This window comes from Sus scrofa, chromosome 2 (assembly GCF_000003025.6).
Source record: "Sus scrofa isolate TJ Tabasco breed Duroc chromosome 2, Sscrofa11.1, whole genome shotgun sequence".
In the NCBI taxonomy this organism is placed as follows: domain Eukaryota; kingdom Metazoa; phylum Chordata; class Mammalia; order Artiodactyla; family Suidae; genus Sus; species Sus scrofa.
In genome coordinates this window covers 8,068,809-8,081,436 of record NC_010444.4, presented here as the reverse complement: position 1 = coordinate 8,081,436, position 12,628 = coordinate 8,068,809, and the positions used below count along the sequence as shown (strand labels likewise).

Sequence of the window (12,628 nt, the reverse complement as noted above, 5' to 3'; positions counted from 1 at the left end):
ATATTCATGAAGGGAAGATTAGATATTTAAATTTATTCAGCAATAAATGCGTCTCAGTGGGGGAGCATTCCTCATGCTAAACAAACAAGCAAGCAGGGGCTAATTAATTATTTACAGGAACACAGGAGGCCGGTGGCCTGGGGGAGAGGAGGGCAGCTGTGCCTCTGACCGAGGCCAGGCGTCCCTGACCGCCGGGCCTGCCCCTTGGTCCCCACCCCCCCTCTGCCCTCCCTGTGGGTCTGGCCCCCTGCGTCGCCCACTCTGGGATTTCTCTTCCCAGAAATCCTGCCTGCAAGCTTGCTGGTGGCTTTGGGCAAGTCACTGTACCTCTCTGAGCCTCAGAACTGGCCTCAGAAAGTTGTGGGAGGACTGAGTTTGCTGAGCAGTGGCCCGGGGGTGGGAGACTCGGGGCTGGAGTGACTAAGCAACTCCTTCAGTCACGGGGGGCCCAGGCTCAGAGCCCCCAGCTCAGGGGGACCGGGACAAAGGCTCGTGGAGGCCAAGCCACCTCAGCCAGGTGGGGGTTGGGAAGCCTTGCCTGCAGCCCTCCGCCCTGCCCTGCTCTGCTGCTGTGTGCTCCTGGGGGCCCTGGGTCAGGGAGGGAGAGGACAGGCCTGGGTGGTGCCATCTGGTGCTGGGACCCAGGGCCCCTGAGATGAGCTCCCCTGCCGGCCCATGGGGGGCGTGGCTCTGGGAGCCCCAAATCCCCCTCCCCAGGGCTCTTCCACCTGCTCTGCGCTCAGCTTCCTCTGCCCAAGGTCAATAACAGCACCTCCCTCTGTTCGAGCTGGTACCAAAGTGCCCCGTGTGTTATCACATGTCACCCCATTTTACAGATGGGGAGACCAAGGCCCAGCCAGGGACTCCCAGGCAGAAGACTCCTCCGTCCCTCGTGCTCTTGGGGCCCCCTTCGTCAAGGGGTGGGACATACTGCGCTGCCAGGTGGCGATGTTTCCCCGAAAGCCCTGGGCCCAGGGAGGGCTGGGGAGGCGGGGGTGGGGGGTGAGCCTGAAGCCTGAGGGGCCGCGGTGGGGGTCAGGGGGGCTATGCCCTTCCCAAGGCCCAGACGGCACGCAGGTCTGGAGGGCCCTCGGGATCACTCCCCACTTCGAAACTCGCCCCCTAGACCCGGGGTGTGGACTCGTGGTGAGAGACCACGCATGCCAACCTTGTCAGTGTGGCCTGCAGCTGCTGCCCAGGCCCCAGCCACCTGCACGAACGCCGAGCGCCAGGGCTGAAACGGGCCAGAAGCCTGAGCTGCCGCACCCCCAGCCCCTAACCTGCTGAGGGCAGGCCCAGCCATAGACCCAGGACAATGACCCAGGCCAGGGGCCTCAGCCCCCTTCTCTCTGGCCCTCCCTCCCCTCTTCCTCTCTGGTCCCCATTTTCCTCCCAGGCCCTGGGCGAGGTTTGGGAGCCTTGACGCCACATGATACCCCATGGCCAGAGGTGCCTCCGTGTCCCACTGCAGCCTGGTCACTCATTCAGTCAGCAGACCCATGCCAGCCCTGGCTCTGTGCTAGGCTTGGGCTCAGCCCTCTGGGGGGATGCGGAGCCCACCCTCGTCAGGCCCCACCCTGGAGGTGCCAAGGCGGGTGGGCACCCCAGGGAGAAGATGGATGGACGACAGCTCCGTGATGTGATCTGAAATTCATTACGGGCTGAGATCAGCTCCTTAAATGGGGATTTGAAAACATTAGGGCTTCATTATGTACACAACGGCAGCGCCTCATTCATCATGCAAAAATCACTCCCGTTATTAAAAATTCCCACGGCAGCCGCAGGCCGGGGCTGGGCGGCAGCTCGCCCGCTGGGGGCAGGGGACGGGCCCCACCGGCCCAGGTTCGAGTTCCCGCCCAGGGAAGGCCCGCTGGGGTCGGGGGAGGGCAGTGTGGCTCAGCTCGTGGGACTTGAGCCTCCTTTTCCTCATCTGCGAAATGGAGATGCTAGCGGTACCTCGCACAGGGCTGAGAGGACGTACGTGAATTCCGCAGGGAAGGCTCGCGGGGCCCTGGCATCCCCGCAGTGAGCGCTCAATGCCCGCAGTGGTTAGCGCCACCGCCGCCGGCCTCAGCCGGGGTCGGGCAGGGGTGGCAGGACTTGGCGAGACGGCCTCACTCCCTTGCTCATAAAACCTCCCGTGGCTCCCACGAATCCGTAAAATAAAATCAGCAGCTCAGAGTAAAACTAGGGCTCCCTTCAGGTTCCGCCTGAGATGACATCTGGCCGGACACGGCCTGGGACAGTGGGGAGGTGGGCCCGCCAGGCGCCAGGCCCTGTGCGAGGGACGGGACGCATGGCTCCAATATCACCCAGTGAAAGAGCAGAAGAGGCCAGAGTCCAGAGCCAGATGCGGGGGCAGGAGTGGATGCGCCTTCAGGGCTGGGCCTGAGTGAGGAGAAAGAAGGCTTTGGGAGGGTCGGGGGTGAAGGGCTGCGGGCAGGGGGCTTGGGCAGGGCCTTTCTGGGAGCCGTGGGAAGCAATCACGGATTAGCGGCGCTGGGTGATGGGAGATAGTGCCGGCCGGGCGCAAAGCCTGTGAGCCCCCTGGGGGAAAGGTGGGAGGAAGGGCTGCATCTGCAGGAACCCTCAGCAGAGGGAGATTCCAGCCAGGGAGGGGCGGGGTCTGAGATGGCCTCTGGGGCCCTTGGCCGTGCCCTCCTCCAGGAATGCCCTTCCCCCTAGGCCACAGCACAGCCCGCTGCTCCGGACAACTCCAGGTCAGAGGGTCCCTGCCATACACGCCCGGACACCCGCCGGCCCTGAGCCAGGCGCACAGCCACGTCCAGCCCCTGGACGGGCCCCTTGGGCTGCCTGCTTCTGCCCAGCCTAGCCCAGCCCAGGAGGGGCTAGCTAAACACAACCTGGCCTCAAGAAGGCCAAGGGGCCTCGTCTGCCCCCTGTGCCAGGCCCTTTCTGGGGGCCGTGGGAAGCAATCGCGGATTAGCGGCGCCGGGTGATGGGAGATAGTGTCGGCTGGGCAGGCGTGGGATGCAAGTGAGCCCGGCAGAAGTCGAAGCCTGAATCCTTAGAGGCCTCGCTAATCCTCCCAGGGCTGCAGGTCCCTATGAACAAGGAGAGAGGGCGCGATGGAGAGAGGGCGTGATGGAGAGAGCGCATGTGCAGGAGATGGGGGAGGACGTGAGTGAGCCAGGTGAGCCAGCGAGAGCCAGACAGGTGGGAGCAAAGGAGAGCCTCTGGGACAGAGAGAGGAAAGGGGACTCAGAGGTGCCAGTGTGGAGAGAGGAGAGGGTGGGCTCCGGGTGGCAGGTTCTGCCTGTGCCACGGAGGTGGGTGAAAGAAGGACATGCACAGATACCTGCGCTGGGGCAAGGGGTCCATGAGCACCTACTCTGCTGGGAGGCGGACGGACAGATGCCCTGGGCTTGCCCCTTAGTGGGGAAGTCTGATGGGGAGCAGCTGGTACTTAATCACACAGACAGGAATCTGATTATCAAAGGTGACAGAAGGCTGGCCCAAGAGAGGTCCCAGTGCCAAGGACAGTGCCAGGATGTAGCAGGCCCTCAGTGACTAGAGCAGTGTGTGTGTGTGTGTGTGTGTCCGAAGAGTGGGTGCTGCTGGTTGGAGGGGCTGCCCTGATGTGGACATAACTAGGCAGGTGTGGTAGGAAGGAGGAGGAGCCCTCAGGCACAAGAGCAGCATGTGCAAAGGCCCTGTGCCAGGAGAGGGCTTCTCCCTGGCATGAGATGCGGAGCACGGGACACAAACTTGCAAGGTGGGCCCGGGAGCTGGGCTGTGCAGTGCCGGCGGGCAGGAAGCTTGTGTGGGACCACTGACCAGGAGAGGGGTCCTTGGCAGGCGCTGTGTGTGTGGGAGGGGATGGGGCAGCATCCGGCTCTGCCCCTGCCAGGGACCTGCCTGACCCCAGCCGCCCATCCGTCGGGTGGGCCCTCGCTGTCCCGGCGGGGTCCCGGCGGGGCGGAGCCCAGATGGCCGCTGCAAGCAGGGGAAGGCGGCCCCGAATTAATCTGTCAGTAAAGCTTGGCCGTGGCAGGCGCAGTCATGATTTAGATGAATAATTGAAACGCTCCGATACATTTATTATCCCTTTAGTGCGAAAGTGGCAGAGAAAGACGAGGGGTAATTGAAAAAGAGCGCACAATCTCCACGAGAAAGCCGGCTCCTTATCGCCGAGTAAACATTTCAGTCCTAATAAACAGGAGGGACCGTCAGGGCCCCGTCGATTCCATCCAGATTTAGGGCCCGCCTCCCTTCTTACCATGCAATAGGAGGGTGGTTAAACAATTTTTGTTTTTTGGATGGAGCCAGTAAAAGGCTCTTAGGAGGGAGGCGGGAGCAGGATGGGCCTGGCGTCCCCAGGCCTGAGGGTCTGGCTGGGAGGCTGTGTGTGTGTGTGTGTGTGTGTGTGTGTGTGTGTGTGTGTGTGTGCGCGCGTGCGCGCTTGCCTGTGCACCCTGGCAGGTCTCCCCACCAAAAACACTGGGCCCTCTTTCGGGTGGGCCTTTCCATCTCTCTGTTCCTGTTGAACTCCTATGCAGCCTTCAGGACCCAAGTCAAATGCCTCCTCTGCTGGGAAGACTTCTACCAAAATGGGTCTTTTTGAGGGCAGAGTCAAGTCTTGAGTCCCAGTGTTTGACACAGGTGTCCTCTACCCCAGACACACACACACAGAGCCCTGGGAAGGAATGGGGAGTAGGGGCCTTCACTCTGTTGTCAGAACCATCCAGCCCCAGAGTGAGGCAGGACCAGGGCCCTGGACCCTTTGGGTTAGGTCCTTTTGGCCCGGCGGCCCCTGGGGGCTCCACTGAGGTTTGGGGTGCCAGCAAACTCCTGCCCCTACTACGCAGGGGGAACACTGTGGCTCCTGGCACCAAAGCCCTGTAGGGCGGCCCCGGGCCCTGTTAGGAATCCCTTTCTGACCTGATAGCTGCCCGCCCCCAACAGGACTGGACGTGAACCTGGGGTGGGGCTGTCAGACCTCCGACCCAGCTCCTAGGGCAGCACCTGGTGGACAGGAGTGCGACTAAGTGCCCCATAAAGGCTGTACCAGGGGCTTGGAGCTCCTGAACTCTGTTCCTGGAGAGAGTATATTCTAGTGGGGACAGAGGCAATAAAAACAAACATAAAACACAAGCATGTTGAAAGGGGATCCATGGTCTGGGAAAAGCCACAGAGCAGGGGAGGGATGGGCACGGTGGGCGGGACTGGCTGGGGGAGGTTTTTCTTTTTTTCTTTTTTTTTGATTTTTAGGGCTGCACCTGCAGCATATGGAAGTTCCCAGGCTGAGGGCGAATCGGAGCTGCAGCTGCCAGCCTTTGTCACAGCCACAGCAACTCTGGATCCTTAACCCACTGAGCAAGGCCAGGGATCGAACCTGAGTCCTCATGGATACTAGTCGGGTTTGTCACTGCTGAGCCACGACGGGAACTCCTGGGGGGGCTTTAAAGAGAGTGGCCAGGGCAGGCTTCGCAAGACCAGTGCTTGTTAAAGACATGGATGAGGGGGTGGGAGGAGGGAAAATAAGGTTTGGACTCTGGAGAGAGGGCACGTGGGCAGACCGGGTCTGTCAGGACCAGTCCAGGTGGGAACCCAGGCCCCCAGCCCAGGCAGCTCCTGCCTCTGCCCTCTACCCTGACAGGTCTGTGGTTAGGGCTGGATGGACCAGAGGGTGGGGGAGGGCACAGGTGGCAGAGGTGAGAGCACAGGACGTCCCGGGGCGGGTGGTTCTGGGATCTGTTTCCATTCCGGCCCCCCGGGGTGTATGCCAGGCCCCCCTGCCAGCCCCAGCTGCTGCGCCGCAACCCCCGTCCCCTCCCCGCCACCTCCGCCTTGTTCCAATCACATTAGCAGAGTGACAGCCCCAGCGAGCACTGGCGGCGGCTCCATAAATCTCGGCCGGCGTTAAAAGGCTGGACTCCGGGCCCACTTCCTCTCGGGTCCTGTCCCACCCCCTACATCTCTACATCAGTCAGGCTGGGCTTGGGGCCTGCGCCAGCCTCCGTGCACCCTTGATGCTGCAGGAAAGGGGGCTAGAAGGACCGTACTGGCCCTCCCCTCTCCAGCTAGCTGCCCTTTGACCTCCCAGAGGGAGGTCACCAGGCCATCTACGAGCCACTTGCTGTCCTGTCTAAAACCCCAGTGGCTCCCACTGCCCTTGTCAGCAAGTCCTTTGCTTGACACGGATGGCCGTCCCTGCCTTTACCTGTAGTCCGTTCATTCATTCATCAACCATTTATTGAGCACCTACTATATGTGCCAGAGCCACTTCTAAGTGCTGGAGATAGAGTTGTGCCCTCTGGAACTACTGTTCTCAGCAGGGAGACAGACAATAAACAATGAACAGAATAAATAAGAAAATCAGTATATGGCATGCTAGGACAGAGGTAACTGGGGAGTTCCTGTTGTGGCTGAGCCAGTTAAGAACCCGACATAGTGTCTGTGAGGATGCGGGTTTGATCCCTGGCCTCACTCAGTGGGTTAAGGATCTGACGTTGCCACGAGCTGCGGTGTAGGTCTAATACGTGGCTTGGATCTGGTGTTGCTGTGGCTGTGGTGTAGGCGGTGGCAGCTTCCAGTTCGACTCCCAGCCTGGGAACTTCCATATGCCACAGGTGCGGTCCTAAAAAGCCAAAAAAAAAAAAAAAAAAAAGGAGAGAGGTGATTGGGAAAAAGGAAAAAACTAGAGCAGTGTGAGGGGCCCAGAGAGGGCAGGGTAGGGCTGGGGCAGGCAGCTGCAATTTCAAGGGGTCACTAAGACTATGACATGCAGGGAAACACTCGTAAGAAGTGAAGGGCACAGCCATAGCGCTCTCTGCAGAAGGGTATTCTGGACAGAGTGGGGAGCTGGTGCAAAGGCCCTGAGGCATGAGCCGGCCAGGTCTGTTCCAGGAACTACAGGGAGGCTGGTGTGGCTGGCACAGGTGGGAAGGGCCCGGCAGTGTGGTGGGGAGTCTGATAAGTGACAGGAGACTTTGTGGGCCAAGGTAAAGACCTTGGCCGTGGCCCTGGTGAGGTAGGAGCCCTGGCAGGGTTTTGAGCAGAAGGAAGGGTGATGAGCTGACTTAGGATTTATAAGTCCTACACCTTTTTTGTGATCCTTTGTCTTCAGAACTGAATGGCTAAAAATCTAGCAGCTCATGTGCCCTCTGAGGCCCCTGCTTCCTCTCCCACCTCCCCTCCTTCTGGCTGGGCTCTGGCCCCTCCAGTCTCTGGAGTCTCCCTGAATGCCCCGCTGTCCCTCCCTTCAGGCTTCGCCTGTGCTGTTCCCTCTCCCCAGCACACCCTTCCCACTCTTTTTCACCCGCTGTCTCCTCCCCATCCCTCGGGACACAGTGGGGTCACCACCTCCTCTAGGAGCCCCCCGCTGAGTGCCCCCACAGGGACAGGTGCTTCTCACTTCGAGCCCTCACCCCCCATCACCAAGACCACCCTGTGTCATGGCGGCGCTCTTGTCTGCTGGGCCCAGGGTCCCCTGCCTGGCAAATCTGTCCGGCACCCAGCTCTGCACCTGGCACACAGTAGGCACTCGATTACTGGGTGATGAATGAACTGATGAAGGAGAGGGTGGTGTGGGCACAGCATGGCAGTGTCACATCAACGAAGCCCCCGAGTCCTCCACAAGGACAGGTTTCCAAAGAGGGTCTGGATGGGCCTGAGGGCCCCCAGCTCTCAGGGAAGCGCCCACATTCTGTGACGCCTGCAGGGGAGCTGTGACCTCCACCGGGACGGCTGGAGGAGAAGTGGGGGAGGGAGGGAAAACATTTCGAGCCACAAACAGACGCCCCCCGCCCCCCATCCTGCATCCTGGCCGGTCACCGACAGCTCTTAACGCTGCTCTTATTTATTCCTGACCTGTATGCCCCTTTTATTTTTCCCCCTTTTAAAACCTGGCCTGGGCCCCGCCACGGCTGCCGTAAACACGGCCCCCGGGATTTATCCGACGGCGCATTAACCCCTGCCCTCTGGCTCACCAATCATGCTGCTGCCTGCATAGACAGCGGGCAGCCCAGCCAGCTGAGGGGCCGAGGGGCTGGTGTGGTCGGCCTGAGCGGGGTGGCCAGGGGAAGCAGGTACCAGGGCCAGAGGGACTGCACCCTCCCCCCACCTCCCCCCAACCCCCACTCTTCTCTGCGGGTACCTGCTGACCTTGGCCTGCAACCCTGGGGGCCGGGCCCACCCTGACCTCCGACCTCCTGCCCAGCCGGAAGCCCTGCTTTCCTTAACAGCAGTGAACACGCACGCATTCTCGTGGTTAACAGGTGGCAGAGCTCTCCCCGACTTTATGAGACCTGGTCCTGGCTACAGAGCCGCCCTGCGAGGTTTCAGGGCAGAGCAGAGATGCTGATTTTGCCCCCACAGGTGGGGAAACTGAGGTCAAAGGGGCCGGGCGGGGCTTTCCCAGCACACCTGCGGCGGCCCGGCCCCCACCCCCACCCCCGGCCCTGGCCTGGCCCCTTGGAAACCTCCAGTGTCCCTCCAGCCCCTGGTTACAGACCAGGAGGCCTGGGTTCAGAGGGTGGGGACCTGCCCGGTCACCCAGCAGCGAAGGACCCTGGCCACCTTCCTGTTGCCCGGCTTTGTCCACAGTGACGGCGGGCCGGGCAAGGCCAGGGTGGGCAGAGATGGAGAAATGGGAGTGACGCATATGGGCATGAGGAGAGAGGCCGCGGAAAGGTGCCCGGCAGCCAGCTGGGCACAGTGGCCAAGCGGGCCAGGAGGACAGAGCAGACCCCCACCCACCCCCACGCCCCAGGCCGCAGGAAGGGTCTACTCACCACCGCCACCTCCGAGCAGGGAGCTGTTGGCTGCAAGAGAGAGAAATAGAAAGGCGGTCAGTCTGGGGGTGGCTGGGGGCAGGCAGCTATGTGGAGGGGGCCATGGAGGCTGCCAGCTAGACCTGACTGCCACCCCTTGTCCTGGGCACAGGCTCTCTGAGGCAGGGGCAGACAACCAGGAGGTGGCAGGGCTGGGACTTCCTCTCCTGCCCAGGCTCCCAAGGGGCCTGGTAGGGTGGCAGAGCAGAGGAAGGTCTAGCCCGCTGGCCCCTGAAACAGTGGCACATGCAGGAGAGAGTGGCAGACGACCCTCAGCCACACGTATCTTTTTTTTTTTTTTAAAGGGCCACACCTGTGGCATATGGAGGTTCCCAGGCTAGGGGTCTAATCGGAGCTACAGCTGCCAGCCTACACCACAGCCGCAGCAACATGGGACCCGAGCCGTGTCTGCAACCTACACTATAGCTCACGGCAACACCAGATCCTTAACCCACTGAGCGAGGCCAGGGATCGAACCCACAATCTCTTGGTTCCTAGTCAGATTCGTTTCCGCTGCGCCACGACGGGAACTCCAGCCACACGTACCCATTCACTCATTCCTTCTTCCTCCCCAGTGTCTCCAGAGGCCACCGGTGCCAGGCCTGCTGCAGAGACGCAGGGCTCACGGGCTGGGAGGGCACAAGAACCGTGAACCAGGGCTGGGGCCTCACAGACGACAGCGCCGGTGTGCGAGGTAAGGACTCAGGTCCCAGGGACTGGAACCAAAGCCGGTTCAACAGGTGGGTGACTTGAGCCGCTTTGCTCTGTGCCTCAGTCTCCCCATGAAATGGAGCACAGGCCACCTGACAGGGTTAGTGTGGCGTCCTGGGGGGTGGGAGGGCTCCTTGGCTTCGGCCCCTGGCCCCCTCCCTCCACCGGAGCGGCCCTGTCTGTCTCGCTCTGCCTGGCCCCCTGCCGGCTCCTGCCTCCCCACAGGGCTGACTCGGGGGTAAAGTGGAGCCGGCACCTTCTCCACCGGAACAGCAGGGGCCCTTCCCAGCCTGGCCTCCGGCTTCCGGCCACGCAGCTGCACCTGTGCTCAGCCCTGGTGCTACTCAGGGCACGTGATGGGCAAGCAAGGCAGGTGCTGCCTGGGCGGGGAGATGGATCAGCTGGGCCTCCGGCCCTCTGGCCACAGAAGCCTGGCTCCCAGGCAGGGCCTTCAGCGCCCGCACTGCTCTGCCATCCCACCCCACCTCCCCAGGTCCTGTGGCGCTCCCTCTGTAGGAGGGGGACATAGAGAGGAGCCAAGCCAGAACCGTTTCTGGGCCAGCCAGGCCGCAGGCCCCGGGGTGCCGTGTGGAAGCCGTGGACACGGTTAAGTGGTGTCGGGTGGCTCCGAGTGGCTGGTCTCCCAGAGCTGACAGCTCTTCGCTTGGGAATAATTAATTCCACAGCCCAAAAACCCAGGGCTGCAAGTTGCCACGTTACTTGCAAGATTAATACAAGCAGCTAATTAAGATGGAGAGGTGAGGAGCGGCTGGGCGCTCCCAGAGCAGGGGTGGGGGGCCGCAGGGAAGGCGGGAGGAGGCGGGCTGAGCAGGCAGGCCAGGCAGCCGGAGCCAGAGCAGGAGATGGGCCACAGCAGGACTCCCGGGCAGAGGTGGCGGGCTGCCGAGGGGCTGGGCCCCCCCAGGCTCTCCATGTGCCTCTGCCCAGGAACGCACACCTCCAATGACCCGAGTAGAGGTGATTTGCCAGGCACAGACTGATCCCATTTACTATAACACAGCCACGGGGGCGCTGCTGGGGCTCCACTTTGCAGATAAGGACACCTGAGCTCAGAGGTGGAGCTGCACAGTAGCAGGATGGGAACTGGGTCTGTCTGACTCCAAAACCAAGCCACCAAGCAGGCCGACCTCAAGGGAGACTGCCTGAGGGACTGTCAGAGGGAGGCTCTCTCCTTGGCTAGGGCCAGGCCTGCCCCCTCCACACCCAGGGGGAGTGCACAGCGGGGCCCCTCAGATGCCGTCTTGATCCACCCCTGCCCCAGCAGGTTGGCTGCAGAGATGCAGGGTTGGACATCTGGACAGCCCTGCCCTGAGCCTTCAGGGGAGCCTGGGTGTCCCGGGTCAGTGCGGGTCCAGCTCCCGGCCCCCTTGGCTGTCAGGGCTGTTTTAGTGGCTGTCGGAAGCTGCACCCCCCCCCGCCCCCCCACGTCACCTCTCTCTCTTAATTAACATCGGCTGCAAACGAGCTGGCTCGTGCTCGTTGGTTCCTAGCTTGCTCGTGGAGGGCTGGGTGCCAAATGGATTGGCAGCGAGCCTCGAAGGGGTGGGAGGGGAGGGGGCGCTGACCTGCTGTTCTGCAGGCCCCTGTTGGGAGGAGAGGCCAACACCCCTCTGCCCTGCAGCCCCTAAACCCCAGCACGTGTGGCCCTACCCAGGTGAGGGGACTGGGGTGAGCTGGCCGGATGTCCGCCAGGCTGGGGACATCAGGGGGGCAGAGGAAGGTGGGTCTGGGGCAGGAAGGACTATACCCAGGCTGGGCTGGGGGAAAGGGGGACCAGGGAGCCAGGTGGCATTACCTGTCACAGGTGGGAGGGGCAGGTGTGGCCTGGCACTGGGGGCTCAGACTCAAGCTGCACAGAGGGCCCATCACCGGCCTGTCCCCAAGCTCAGGGGTATCCCAGGAGGCTGGTCTGCAGGATCCCCTTCCCCCAGCGCACCACGCCCAGCAGGCTCACGGGTGGGGGCTTGGGGGAAGGACGGCAGCGAGGCAGCCTGTTCCCTGCTCCTCCTTCCCCTGGGCTCCTGTCTGGCCCTCTCCCCAGGGGCCTGGATGCCTGGCTGCACGGTGCCCTAGAAGACTGCCCAAGGCACTCACAGCTGGGCCAGGCTGCTGGGGGGATGGCCCAGAGGCTTGGAAGGAACACGGAAAATGGGGAGCAGCGCCAAAGATACCACAGGCCGTCCACTGGGTGCGCCGCCCAGCCTCCAACCCAAAGCAGGGCAGTTCCAGGGCTTCCTGTGCCGGGGCCAGGGCTGGCCCTTCCCATCCTACCCCACCCAGACACGGCGCAGCCTTCGGGGCCCCGAGCTCCCCTCCGGATGGTCTGAGGCTCTAAATCACAAATGGTCATTAGCCCTGTTTTCGGATGAGGAGACTGAGGCTTGCGGTGTGAGCGGGGAAGGCGGCTTGAGCCAGGATGGCTGTGGTCAGTGCCCATTTTCACGGCCCTGCACGGTCCCCGTGTCTGAAGGAGCCTCTTGCTGAGGTGTGACGGCGAGAGTGACATGGACGAGCACTGGACTTCACGTCCAAGCCAGAGTCTGTGCCCCCGCCCAGAGGACCTCAACCTGCCCCAGCAAAGCATCAAGGGGCATCGAGCTTGCGAGCGGCCGAGGGAGGGGCCCCAGGCCTGGCCTGGGGTTTGCGGGACTCAAGGCTTATTCTGGCTTTGGGGGCACAGGCTCCAGGGCCAGAGTGGGTGCCTCCAGGGCTGTGAGGTGCCCGGGCGGAAGCCTGCCATTCGGGTCTGTGTGTCAGCGCAGGGTGAAGTGGTCCAGCCCTGCCACGGCCCCTGCCCGTAGATGTGCCTGTGTTGAGTTCCACTGGACACCATTAACCGGCTCTAAGCCTCAGTGGTGGGCCTGTGACCTTGGGGTGGCAATGAGGTCCACCCCGGTCATACCATATCCTCTGTCCCCTGATGGTGGCTCACCTCCCCGCCCCCACCATGCACACATTCTGCAGGCCCCGCCCTGACCCCACAGTGCTGCTCCTGCAGTGCTGTTCCCCCCACCTCATGTCACCCTCGGCCCACGCAGCACCCTCCCAGACCTGGGGCACTGGGGGGGCAGCCCCTCCCTGACCCCAGCCCCTGCTTTCCC

General features: G+C 62.4%; 1 protein-coding gene across 1 annotated transcript in view; it reads right to left on the bottom strand.

Annotated features, from left to right (window-relative positions):
- The window catches only part of MACROD1 (MACRO domain containing 1), a 148,532-nt gene that overhangs the window by 6,220 nt on the left and 129,684 nt on the right, over nt 1-12,628 (bottom strand). The window contains 1 exon segment of the mRNA NM_001204770.1: nt 8,757-8,786. Coding sequence (NP_001191699.1) covers nt 8,757-8,786 — 30 coding nt within the window.